This window comes from Cavenderia fasciculata (genome assembly GCF_000203815.1).
Source record: "Cavenderia fasciculata unplaced genomic scaffold Scf_Dfasci-G-o-33e01.r1-3, whole genome shotgun sequence".
NCBI lineage: Eukaryota > Evosea > Eumycetozoa > Acytosteliales > Cavenderiaceae > Cavenderia > Cavenderia fasciculata.
In genome coordinates this window covers 1,126,010-1,138,522 of record NW_004457734.1, presented here as the reverse complement: position 1 = coordinate 1,138,522, position 12,513 = coordinate 1,126,010, and the positions used below count along the sequence as shown (strand labels likewise).

Here is a 12,513-nt window from a genome sequence, read left to right as displayed (position 1 = left end):
ACTTTTTTTTTTTTTGAAAAGCGAAATAAATCTCATTGATTTATCTGTTTACTTTTTTGTCAATTTATCTTTTCTATTTCTATTTCTATTTATTTATCAATTAATTTAAATGAACAATCATTGGTTTACCATCGAGAAGAGCGTTTTGATAGGTTCTGACAGCTTCATCAGCACTGTTTCTATGAGAATAGACAATGGTGGCAGTACCATCGGAACGACCTGATCGATCAAAGTTGATGTTGAGACTCTTGACCTCTCCAACTCTTTGGAAAATTTGGATGAGATCTTCTTGTGTTACGTCATAGTTTAAGTTTGATACATTAACTCTGGCACCTGTAAACAGTTGTTGTGGCTTTGGGCTTCCAAAACCTCCTCCACTACTAAAACTACCACTATTGTTGTTGTTATTAAAACCATTATTTGACCAGTTGTGATTTGGATTTCTGCTTGATAATAAATGTGATGATGATCCTCCTCCACCATGATGATGACCATTGCTTGAAGAGAAACTTGGTGAACCATTATTATGATTATGATTATTATTGTTGTTATTGAAATAATTATTAAATAGACCGTTGTTGTTGTTGTTTTGTTGTTGGTAACCTCCACCATAACCATGACCACCACTACCATTACTTTGATAGTCTACTCCTCCTCCTCCTCCTGGAGCCTTGTTATATATTTTAATTTTTCCTCTTCCATTTTCATCAGTTGATCTTGTGATATTGGTACGCAAGCCAATTGGTTTCTTGATGATTGTCTTGCCACCAGCACCAGCACCAGAGCTACCAGGCTTATATTTATCATTTACAATTGTCATACGTAGTGTCTTTAAATCACCACCTGACTTTAGTTCTCCGGCTCCAGCACCAGACTTTTTAGATGCACCACCACCAACAACTAAAGAAGGAGATGATGATTTCTTATCATTCTTGATTGTAATTCTTAATTTGGTTGGTGTAGATGGTTTGGTCTCTTTTTTCTTTATCTTTAAAGATGATGGTTTACTAACTTTTGTTGTTGTTGTAGTTGTTGATTTTACCTAGAAAAGATAAATGATTTGTGTTAGATGAACATCTAATATATCTATTCTATTCTACTCTATCATAAATACCTTGTGTTGTGTCTTGATTTTAGTAGATGCTGATTTATTACTACTCTTTTCCTTTTTTCTATTCTTGATGATCTGATCTAATGATAGTTTAATATTATCTGTCATTCTCTTGTTCTTTCTTCTTCTTCTAAAGGAGGAATGAAATATATATATATAAATAAATAATAAAAACAAACAAATACCAAAAGATGATAATAAAACTACAAGAATAATAATGACACCGTAGGTTCATTGTCCTTTTTGGTCGGTTGAACTTACACAGTTTTTTAAAAAACCAACTTTCCTCTCCTTTTGTCAACTTCTCTCTCCTTTACTTTATTTTTATTTTTAGATTAATGATGTTATTTATTCATAATAATAATCTTTTCGATTTAATCTTTTATTTATTTATTTATTTATTTATTTATTCATCATCTTGGTTGATATCATCATCTTGCATATCATCATCAAAGTCACCTTGTTCCAATTCATCTTCATATTCTTCTTCTTCTTCTTCATTTTGATCTAATTTAGATTCCAAAGTTATTTCCAAATCTTGACCATCCAATGGAATTCCATTGAATCTATTGATTGCGAGTAGAGCATGTTCTGGGTTTTTGTAGGTGATCGATGCTTGAACAGGCTTGAGATGATGTAGAATATCGAAATCCTTTAGCTCTCCAATGACACTAAACACACGTCCGAGGTCACGTAGAGTGACAGATGGTGCTAAATTGGCAACACGAATAGTAGCACCTTCTTCCTGATAAAAGTCTCCATCGTCGTCGTAACGTGAGTTTCTTCCACCTCTACCTCCTCTACCTCCTCTACCGCCATTCATATTGACAGTGATTGGTTTCTTTACTTGACTGTAATCTCTGATACCTCTTGGATCAAAGAGTGAATGATCAATCTTTGATACCTTTTCCAAGAGTGATCTATTTCTATATTGTACTGGTGATCCTCCTCCACGACCTCCTCTATGATGTTGATGGTGATGACTACCACCATGACGATGAGATCTATAACCACCACCACCATATTGATTATCATCTGTTCTTAGTAGTGGATGTGCACCTTCACCACCACCTCTAGATCTTGAAGAATATGTATTTTGTACAGTGATTTTAATATTGCTTGTTTGATGGTAGTGGTGGCTACCTCCACCTCCACTTCCACCACTTCCATACTTTCTATCTATTTTATTTCTTTGTACATAGTTTTGTTTCTTTTGTCCACTAATCATTGAATCCAAACTAGTTGACATTGGGTCAGATGAAGGTGATGAAGAACCTGATTCACCATTATGATGTCTATTTTGAACTCTACTTTGAACAAAGTTCTTTTTCTTTTCGTTTCTATTTTCTTTGATCAAATCCTCCAATGATCTTTCCAACTTTACATTTGTCTTTTCAATAACAGTTGTTTCCTCCATCTCTCTTCTCTCTCTCCTCTTTTCTCTCTATTTTGTAATATATAATAGTAAAAGAAATACAGATTAATAATTCTCACACTTGATCATCAAGTTCAAAAATTTTTTGTATCTTCCTCATTTTCGACTAATTTATTAAATTTGTGCTTATATCTTTGCTTTTGGATATTGTCTTGTATTATATTTATTTATATTTATTTATTTATATTTATAGTTATGACATTACATCCATTAGTTATTTTAAGTGGTAATGCACATCCTCAATTAGCAAAAGAGATATCACAACAATTGAATACAAAGTTGGGATCGGTGTTTGTATCAAAGTTTGCCAATAGCGAGACACATGTAGTGATCAATGAATCGGTCAGAGACGTTGATTTGTACATTATACAACCTACATGCAACCCATGTGTCAATGATTACTTGATGGAGCTCTTGGTCATGGTTGACGGTGCCAAACGTGCATCTGCTCATCGTATCACAGCTGTCATTAGTTTCTTTGGTTATGCAAGACAATCGAAAAAGGATAAATCACGTTCCCCAATCACTTGTAAATTGGTTGCTAATATGATTGAAATGTCTGGTATTACTCGTGTCATTACTTTAGATCTTCAGTGAGTGAAAGAGAGAATCAAAACAAAACAAAAAGACATACAAGTTATAGTATACTTACTATCTATCTATCTATTTATTTTTAGTTCATCACAAATTCAAGGATTCTTTAATATACCAGTAGAGAATGTATGTTCAGATCAACTGTTTGTAAAATATATTAGAAAGAGAATTAAACCACTTGACCAAGGTGATATGGTCATTGTCAGTCCAGGTGTTGGAGGTGTTAAACGTGGCAAGATCATTGCCGATAAAATAGAAACTGATTTGGCAATCATCCACAAAGCAAGCATTGCATCATCTGATTCGGAAACCATTCTTGTCGGTGATGTTCAAGGCAAGATTGCCATCATCATCGATGATATTGCCGATACCTGTTCCACTCTAAACTCGGCAGCAGTCACTCTAATGAGAAGAGGTGCCAAAAAGATCTATGCACTCGTCACCCATGGTGTATTCTCCAACAATGCCATTGACATTATCAATGAATGTGCCATCAGTGAATTAATCATCACAGATTCCATTCCAAATACTCATAATCAGGAAAAATGTCCAAAATTAAAAATTATTTCTATCGGTATGTATAGAAAGATATAGAAAGAAAGACAAGGAGAGAAGAAAAAGTATTAATATTAATATGTGTTTAATTTAGCATCAATGATGGCCGAGACAATTAGAAGAACTCATCATGGTGAATCTTTACAAAATGAAAGAATGATGATGACTTCATCATGTGGTTAACAAAACAAACAAATCATATTTAAATTGATTGGTTGATTGATTAAAAACCATACTATATATAAAACTACCCGATAAAAAAATTAATACTAATGATAAAAATGATAATGATATCCAACAACAACAACAACTAAAAAAAAGAATTCTTCTTCTTGTACTTTTAATTAAATAATAATCAACTTAAATAAATACTGTTTTTTTTTTTGTTATTACTAAATTTATATTATTATTTATATTATATTATTTTTTATTATTTAATTTAAAAATAAAAGAAATATTTATATATTATCGTCGGGATGAATTAATTGTAATTATTTTAAAATATTGATGGAATGTATTATTATTATTATTATTTGGATTATTATTATGTTTAAAAGATAGTTCTATAGGTATTTTTTGGTCTATTATAAGATGAAACAACATCATCTTCGTTGAGGTCACTTTCTGGTGATCTATCCAACTTGGTACCCATTAAACAGAGTTCCTTTAACTTTTCTTCGACTTCTTGTTCCGATAAATTAGTAACAACCTTTTTTTCCTCTTGTCCCCAATCGTATCTGGCATAAATTACAGGTTCAATTCCATGAGCTTCACGGACCATCAATGGAAGCTTTGGATTTAATCTCTTTAAATCGGTATAGTTCTTTGTAATGAAATTTCTAAATAAAACAAAAAAGTTAATATAATGATCAATGGTGGAACTGGAAATAGTTTTTTGGTATTTCAATTATTTACCTTAGGCCTTCACTGCTTTGAGCTTGTTGGCAAAAGTGAATTCTAATTTCTTGTAAATTATGTGATAATAGAGCTCTCCAGGACATGATTGATCAATTATTATTTTGGTTTAGTAAAAAAAAGTATGTTACAGCTATTATTAAATAAATAAATAAATAAATAGAATTATATTATTAATATTATAATAAATTGGAATGATGTAAATATATATAGTTTTAGTTGTTGTTTTGGTAAAAGAGAATTGTATTGGGTTGCGTGTGAATTGGACGATGAATAAAAAAAATGATAAGATCAACTAATCAACAAATTACTAGTGTACTCTTTAAATATATATATATTGACAAGAATGAGAGATGGGGAAAAGGGAGGGTATAACCGCGCGGTTTTGGTGTGCAAAAAGAGAGAGAGAGAGAGATAGAGCGTGAGTGAGTGTCAGCACATCAAAGAATCACTCAGAGATTGACAATTGGTTGTTCCATGGATGCAGAATTCTGTTGCAACAGTTGTTTGTTTGTTTGTTTTATGGTTGTTGAGAGAAAAGGGGGTGGGTGGGTGTTTACATCCTTGCATTAACAGTTTTTCATCCCCATTTCATAAACGACGTAGTAGCAGTAGTAAATCGTTTGTTCATATTCCAAATTTGGTTGCATTGTCTCTTCATTATAGGTTGGTCAAGATTAACAAGATAACAAATGGTTGTTGTTGTTGTTGTTGATGTTTTGTGGGTTGTGGAATGTTTGGTGGGAAGAAGAAGAAAGAAAAGGGTGTTTACTGTTATTATTGTTTGTTGTGTTGAGCGTGTGTTTAAATGGATAGATGGATGGATGGATGGGATGAATGGTTTATCATCCTAGGAATTATTTGTTTGTTTTTGTTTTTGTTAATCACCAAGATCTCTTCTTCAAGCATGTTAGTTTTGTATATTACCAACTAACCCATCCATCCATCATTTTGTTATACATTCAATTAATGTTTAATAACTTGAATTCAATTGAGTATCGTTAAAGTATCTTTTATCTATCCTATCCTGTCCTATCTTATCTTATACTTATATCTATCTATCTCTAATTCTTTTTCTCCTTCTTTCTCAATACTAAAGAGTACACAAAACCAACTTTTAACTATTAATTATCTATTTCGATGATATGATACCTACAAAGAAGAATCTCTTTGATTTGATTTGTTGTTAGATGTTGAATTATATTAATTAATACTCTGACTTGGGATGAGGAAGGAGGATTAGCAGGGAGTAGGAGATTGTCTCTTGTGAAGGTTGTGGTTGTAGACTAAACTAAACTGCTGACTGATTATAGATGATGAAACAATAATAACAATAAGATAGAGAGAGAAAGTGCAGATAGATTGGTTGGCAGCAAGAGCAGGGTCACCCAAGCAAACAAAGTGAGTAGCATGATCATCGTTTGTGAAAATTTAAAAAAAAAAAAAAATATTTTCATAACGAAGAAGCTGCGTGAGCTCTATGCAAGCAGATTCTGGGGACCTATGCATGATCTAATCAATACACTCACTCTCTTTCGTCTTGTTTCATTTGCAAGATATCTTTGAAAGTAGAAAGTAATATTTATATCTATATCTATTTGTATATATTAGAAGGAGATGTCAAGTATATCATTATATTGTAGAAGATCAATTGGTACATTATTTGGTCAACAGAATGCATTCTCGTTGAGTGCCAATGCATCAAATAGTTTATATCGTTTTGGTCGTGCGAGAAAGGTTGTTGGTAACCCATTCCTCCAAGAAGACGATGACGAAGATTTCATGGAAGACAGTGGTGATGGAGAAGGTGACCAACAACAAAAGTTGTCAAAGGGATCGCTCGACAAGATCAAACAAAGATTCACAAAGATATACAAGAGACCTCAACCAACCACTGCCAAGCCATCAGCAGAGGAACAACAATTAAGAGATATCATTAAAAGTTACGCAAAATATAGTCAAGAAACTGCTCAAAAGAGAGATGATGAAGAAAAGGAAAAAGTAACTAAAGAAAGAAAGAAAGAAAACAAAAAGACACAAACTATATATACTAACTTTAATTATAATTATAGTCACACTTGCAATGGGAAGCAATTGCAGAATTACCAGAGGATTTAAGAAAGATTGCATTGTTGGTAGATACACATGACGAAGCACCAATGCCAATTCCAACTTGGACTCTTACACCACCATCCAAAGACCCACAATCAAAGATTGTTTGGAAGAAAAAGGATAAATTAAAGGTTGTCAAGAGATCAGAAGAACAACTTACTGGTGATCTTTTCTAATCTAAAATAATAATAAATAATAATAATAATAATAATAGAAAGAAGATGGATGGATAAAGATGGATGGTTGAATGTACAAGACAGATTTATTTATTATTTTTTTGGATGATTAAATTCCTTTAAATGATCAGCATTCTTTCTATAACAAGCTGCTCCATATTTACACATTGGTTTGGTTGGATGTCCAATATTAAAACTACCACTACTAGGTGCTTGAGATTGACTTGGTTGAGAATAAATATCGGCTGATCCAAAACTACCACCATTTCTATCTCCAAATGATGCTGGATATGAAGGGAATGAATCAGAACTTAATCCTGATTTTTTTGTTGAATCATCATTATTATTATTATTATTATTATTAGTAGTTGTAGTTGTAGTTGAAGTTGAAGTTTTGCGGAAAACTAAATCATCATCTGAATCATCTGGATCAACTGGTTTCATCATAATATCATCATCGTCATCTATAATTGATACTATATTCTTTTTAGAAGATGCAGCTGTTGAAGTTGTACTAGTAGTACTAGTACTAGTTGTTGGTTGTTTAACTTTTTTAGTTGGTCTCTTATTTTCTTCTTCATCTGTATGTTTTCCATAAAGTGATCCTGCTGCTGCAGTGTCAGAATTGGTAGATTTTGTTGAAGTTAAAGTTGGAGTACTACTATTACTATTACTATTACCATCATCAGATGATTTTAATTTAGATAATTTTGTAAAATCAATCTTTCCACCATTTACAAAGTTGGTTGCAAGTGAAACTAAATCAGCCTTTTTAAATTTACTTGGTGTCTTTTGACCTTGATTCTTTAAGAATTCAGATAGTTCTGGAATGGTCAGTTTTGCAATACCACCAGATTGAGCCAATTCAACCCAATCATAATCACCAATTCCTTTACCCTCTCTATCTCTTTTCTTTGATGCTGCAGATGATAAAGAGGAACTTGCAGAGACTTTATAGTCACTTGAAAATACCAATTTTTGATAATCTTTTAATACGTCTACATTTTGTGAAAAGTTGTCTTCATTTGGTAATATAGTATCTTTAACATCTTCAACTTTATCTCTTTCCAATGCAATTGCTTGTAAACTATTATAATGTTTTTGTAATCCTATAAAATAAATAAATAAATAAATAAATAAATAAATAAATAATTCTTTTCTTTCTATTTCCATTTCTATTTCTTACCAGGATTTAAAAAAGATTGATCATTATAATTAATTTTAAAAGTTTTAATAATTTTCTTTGCAGCATCAATTTGTTTTTCATTTGCTTTGGTTGTTGTATTGAATTGGAATTGACGGATATCATCAGCATAGGGAAGATAAAAGACATTGAATCCTCTTGATTGAATTTGAGTTGAATCCTTTGGGTTGATGATCTCTTCTTGAGCGATTAAGGCGACCATACGAGGAAGAGTGCCTGCACGAGGAAGGAATTTACAAATAGCGACACGGTCAAGCTCGATCATCTTGTCAATCAGAGCGTTGAGAGTGACAGTCGATCCCTTGACAGTCTTTTCATCGGGAAATAGGAATGACATGTGTTTGATAGTTTGTTGTCGCTTGATGGTGTTGGCCGGCTTGAACCCCATCAACACCATGCCCTGACGATCGATCGATTTAATCTTTTCAACCTCTTCCTTTGAAAAGACTACTGGTTCACCTCCATAATAGTAGCTGTACTTGATTTGCGATGGCAAGAGTGTGCTACCAGTATCGACACAAACATTCTTGATCATTGTCTTGACTGGAAGATTGTTTGCCGGGTCTAGTTGTGTAGGCGAGCTCTTTTTCGCCGACGATACTAGATTATACATTTGACAAGCAATCGGTACTGTATTTGGATTATTGCCAATATAGAATGGAATCTTTCCAAGTGATCGCTTTTTAAACTCTTTTCTTTTCAATCGAGCTCGTAATGCTTCAAATTTACTCGATGCATCAATCTTGTCAATGTATTCACCGTCTTGATAAAAGATAATGTTTTGATAAAACTTTCCAAAATCAAATGTATCGTCGTCTTCATTCTTGTTCATTGCAAACAATTCAATCTCGATTCCCAAATCTGACAAATCTTTTGCACGTTGAAAACTAATTGTCCTCAAATTATCATTTCCTTGATTTGGATTATCTTCATTTGTAAATAAAAATATTCTTTTATGTGCTATTTTCACATTACTAAAAAGGAATAGGAAAGTAACATTAGTATCAATATTAATAATAGTATTATTATTATTATTATTATTATTATTATTATTATTATTATTATTATTATTATTTCTTACCAATTTGAAAACATGGTTGAACAAGTCCATAAAACATCACCAAATGCAAATTCCTTTTTAGCACTGCCACCAAAACTACCCAAATCACCTGCCAATATATCTTCAATTTGAAGGATCAATTTTGGATCAGGTGTATCCAAATCACTCATTACATATATATTTTCAAAATCATTTAAATTCTTATTCTTATCCTAAAAAAAGTAAGTAGTAAGAAAGTGTTAGTTATAAACCTTTTATCTTTTTTTTTGTTTTATCTTTTTCCTCTTTTTTTACTTACAGTACCAAATAAACATAAACCAATTAAATCAGATTCAGAAGTTATGATCTTATCAGTGATAGTTTGAATTAAACATTTGATTGCATTTTTAAAAGGTATTTCACCGGTTGATGGGTTTGGTAGAAACATTGATTTAGAACAATCAATCAAGAATATAATACAATCTCTTAGCGAGTATTCTGTTTGTCCACTTGTTTGATCAGAATCCTCATCACCATCACCATTACCATCGAATAGATTATCCCATCCCCCAGCACCACCTCCTCCACCACCTCCACCAGTACCAACCATATCATCATCTCCTATATCAAATATTGAATTGAATTGTGCTTGTGATATACCATTTGATAACATTGATATCCCTGTTGCAGTACCAAATGTATTACTATTATTATTACTATTATTATTATTAGACTAATTGAAAGAAAGAAATATTAATACAACTATATAAACATCATATCTATATATACACATACCATTATATATATCTATATCTTTTATCTCTTTGATGATACTAACTTTCTTGATTGCAACGGTAAAAATGAATTCAAAAATTGCAAGTTTGGGGAAGCGCTTTGCCCAAAAAAAAAATCTTACTCAATTTTGAACTTCGAAGAATTATTAATAATATACTTTTTTTTTTATAACTATACATATATTTATTTATTTATCTCTTTTATCTCTTTTATTATCTTAAATTTTGATAATAAGTTTCAAGTAATTGATCTTCTTCTTCAATAGTTTTACAAGGTACAACTGGATATTCTTCACCTTTGAAAATGACATTTGATTGGAATAGTTGATCGAGAGCTTCTTCGAGGCTAGCATTGACACCTCTTAGACCATCACAAACTTTCTTACCCCAAACAAAGTAACCTTGAATAGTTAAGAGTGACCATGATGGTGGAGCATTTTTGATGATATCCGATAGATTGTATAGTTTATCGGCCATCTTTACAATCTTTGATTTGTCTTGAATGTGGGGAGCATGAGATACTTGGAATTTCTTTCTGTCAACCTTTGAGAGTGACTTGTCGTCTGTAACATCCATTACGATCGATGCCACTTCACTACCAAACTCTTTACGAATCTCTTCTTCGGTGCAATCAGTATCTTCAACTGTATCGTGAAGCAAAGCTGCTTGCACTGTTGCAACATCATAGTATTGACCTACGTTGATGACATTGAGTGCTACTCCAATCGGATGATTAATGTATGGTGATGAATGTTTATCTTTTCTTCTTTGATCTCTATGCTTTTTAGCTGCAAAATCAACTGTTGTTATTACTTCTTTTAATACTATTATTTCCATCTTTGTATTTGTATTTGTATTTCTAAAGATCTTGTGTTAATTTATGAATTTAAACCTGAAGGTGAAAATTATTAAAAAGAAGGGAAAAAAGGAATAATAATTAAAAAAAATTTCAAAGTATCTGTGTTTGTTTGTTTGTTTGTGCTCTCTCTCTTTATCTTTTATCTTTTTATATATATATCTCTTTTCTTTATTTCTTTCATGTTATTGACATTATCAGATTACGTATTATTAGGAATATTATTACAATGTGATGATATAGACAAGGTGTGTTTAGGATTGACATGTAAAAAGTTGTGGAGTACGGTCAAGAGATATGCAGTGTTTAACGTGGACTATTTTGATTTCAAAGGCATCGAGTTGGTCAAGGAGCATATAGGACTCAAGTCGTTGATCCCCAATATAGTACGTTCGTTGGAGCACGTGCACTATGTGGACGACGAGATTAGAGAGATACCAGAGCAAGCGACACACCTCAAGTTTAGCGATGAATACAACACTCTTATCAAACCTGGTCAAATCCCATACGGCATACAAAGAGTTGATTTTGGTCGATCGTTTAATCAACCACTCGGCTCTGAGGTCTTGCCCGCATCCGTCACGACGCTAAAGTTTGGATACCACTTTAATCAACCATTGGTGCCAAATGAATCGTTGCCTGCGGGGTTGCGTCAGCTTACTCTATCATCTCTATTCAACCAACCAATGTTACCGGGTTCGTTGCCCGCTGCATTGACACATTTACGATTTGGACTCAACTTTAACCAGCCGATTGGACCGGGTGTACTACCCGAGCATTTGGTGCATTTGGTGTTTGGCTTTTCGATGGAGCGTGCACTCAGCGAGATTGTTCTGCCGGATGGTTTGAAACACCTCACGCTGGGATGCCGCTTCAACCACGAGATTGGCGCACATGCGTTGCCTGCATCTATCGAGACACTCGAGTTGCTGTCTCTACAGCTGCCTGCATTGCACGCCGGCTCGGTCCCACCCAATCTCACACGTCTCACAATTACATGTGGTGAGAATCCGCTCGACCCGGTCGTTCTCCCCAACTCGCTAACACACCTGCGCATCAATGTCAGCAGCTCCGATCACCTCGTCGGACTAAAGAGTCTACCCCTCAAATCACTGGTTCTACCAAAATCGTTTGACCAGATACTCAATACATCACTCTTGCCAGACACACTCGAGCACTTGGAGGCGGGCGCACCTACATTGGCCGATATCACATTGCCACCACGTCTTGTATCACTCGCGATCGATGGTTTGACCCCACAAACAATCGTCCCACACACACTCACCTCACTCACCATCCTCAACACTTCCAACAACATTGGATTCATCCCATCGGGTGTTAGCGAACTATCACTTTGCACCAAGTTTGTAAAGATCAATTTCAACCTACCACCTCAAATCAAACATCTCATTTTAAATGTAACTGGAATTAGTTGGAAAGGTGAAGACGTACTTGAAATCCCATTTGGCAAGGTGATGCATCTCGATCGACTCACCATCAATGATATTTACAACCCAGGCAACCGTACCACCTTTTACATTCGTACCATCTCTGGCAGCTTACTAGTCGTATCTGACAAGAATCTCTATGGAATGTTTATTCCAATCAGTGAAAAACTCTTTGACCTAAATTTTATTAAAATGGTTACAACTAACAAAAAGGAAAATCAAAATGAAAATTTAAAAGAAAAGGAAAAATAAATTAAAAATAAATATAAATATA

The 12,513-nt window shown here is 33.3% G+C and overlaps 8 protein-coding genes across 8 annotated transcripts; 3 read left to right on the top strand and 5 right to left on the bottom strand.

Annotated features, from left to right (window-relative positions):
- Positions 1-100: 100 nt before the first annotated feature.
- DFA_04683 (RNA-binding region RNP-1 domain-containing protein) lies at positions 101-1,219 on the bottom strand (the record flags this gene model as incomplete). Its single annotated transcript, XM_004360347.1, has 2 exons — positions 101-1,042; positions 1,115-1,219. 2 exons carry the CDS (start codon positions 1,217-1,219, stop codon positions 101-103), a joined length of 1,047 nt encoding a protein of 348 aa, XP_004360404.1.
- A 298-nt stretch (positions 1,220-1,517) lies between these two features.
- DFA_04682 (uncharacterized protein) lies at positions 1,518-2,528 on the bottom strand (the record flags this gene model as incomplete). Its single annotated transcript, XM_004360346.1, has 1 exon — positions 1,518-2,528. One exon carries the CDS (start codon positions 2,526-2,528, stop codon positions 1,518-1,520), a length of 1,011 nt encoding a protein of 336 aa, XP_004360403.1.
- Positions 2,529-2,741: 213 nt separating this feature from the next.
- On the top strand, positions 2,742-3,878 carry prsA (phosphoribosyl pyrophosphate synthetase; the record flags this gene model as incomplete). The annotated part of the gene is made up of 4 exons (XM_004360345.1): positions 2,742-2,836; positions 2,861-3,139; positions 3,224-3,714; positions 3,790-3,878. The coding sequence occupies 4 exons, from the start codon at positions 2,742-2,744 to the stop codon at positions 3,876-3,878; spliced, it is 954 nt and encodes a 317-aa protein (XP_004360402.1).
- Positions 3,879-4,245: 367 nt separating this feature from the next.
- DFA_04680 (putative NADH dehydrogenase) lies at positions 4,246-4,696 on the bottom strand (the record flags this gene model as incomplete). The annotated part of the gene is made up of 2 exons (XM_004360344.1): positions 4,246-4,534; positions 4,611-4,696. 2 exons carry the CDS (start codon positions 4,694-4,696, stop codon positions 4,246-4,248), a joined length of 375 nt encoding a protein of 124 aa, XP_004360401.1.
- A 196-nt stretch (positions 4,697-4,892) lies between these two features.
- DFA_04679 (uncharacterized protein) lies at positions 4,893-6,898 on the top strand (the record flags this gene model as incomplete). Its single annotated transcript, XM_004360343.1, has 3 exons — positions 4,893-4,979; positions 6,222-6,611; positions 6,683-6,898. The coding sequence occupies 3 exons, from the start codon at positions 4,893-4,895 to the stop codon at positions 6,896-6,898; spliced, it is 693 nt and encodes a 230-aa protein (XP_004360400.1).
- Positions 6,899-6,991: 93 nt separating this feature from the next.
- Positions 6,992-9,939, bottom strand: ku70 (ATP-dependent DNA helicase; the record flags this gene model as incomplete). Its single annotated transcript, XM_004360342.1, has 6 exons — positions 6,992-8,007; positions 8,085-8,575; positions 8,714-9,076; positions 9,184-9,374; positions 9,461-9,874; positions 9,937-9,939. The coding sequence occupies 6 exons, from the start codon at positions 9,937-9,939 to the stop codon at positions 6,992-6,994; spliced, it is 2,478 nt and encodes an 825-aa protein (XP_004360399.1).
- A 209-nt stretch (positions 9,940-10,148) lies between these two features.
- On the bottom strand, positions 10,149-10,772 carry spoT (guanosine-3',5'-bis(diphosphate) 3'-diphosphatase; the record flags this gene model as incomplete). The annotated part of the gene is made up of 1 exon (XM_004360341.1): positions 10,149-10,772. The coding sequence occupies one exon, from the start codon at positions 10,770-10,772 to the stop codon at positions 10,149-10,151; it is 624 nt and encodes a 207-aa protein (XP_004360398.1).
- A 201-nt stretch (positions 10,773-10,973) lies between these two features.
- Positions 10,974-12,491, top strand: DFA_04676 (uncharacterized protein; the record flags this gene model as incomplete). The annotated part of the gene is made up of 1 exon (XM_004360340.1): positions 10,974-12,491. The coding sequence occupies one exon, from the start codon at positions 10,974-10,976 to the stop codon at positions 12,489-12,491; it is 1,518 nt and encodes a 505-aa protein (XP_004360397.1).
- Between the last annotated feature and the right edge of the window lie 22 nt (positions 12,492-12,513).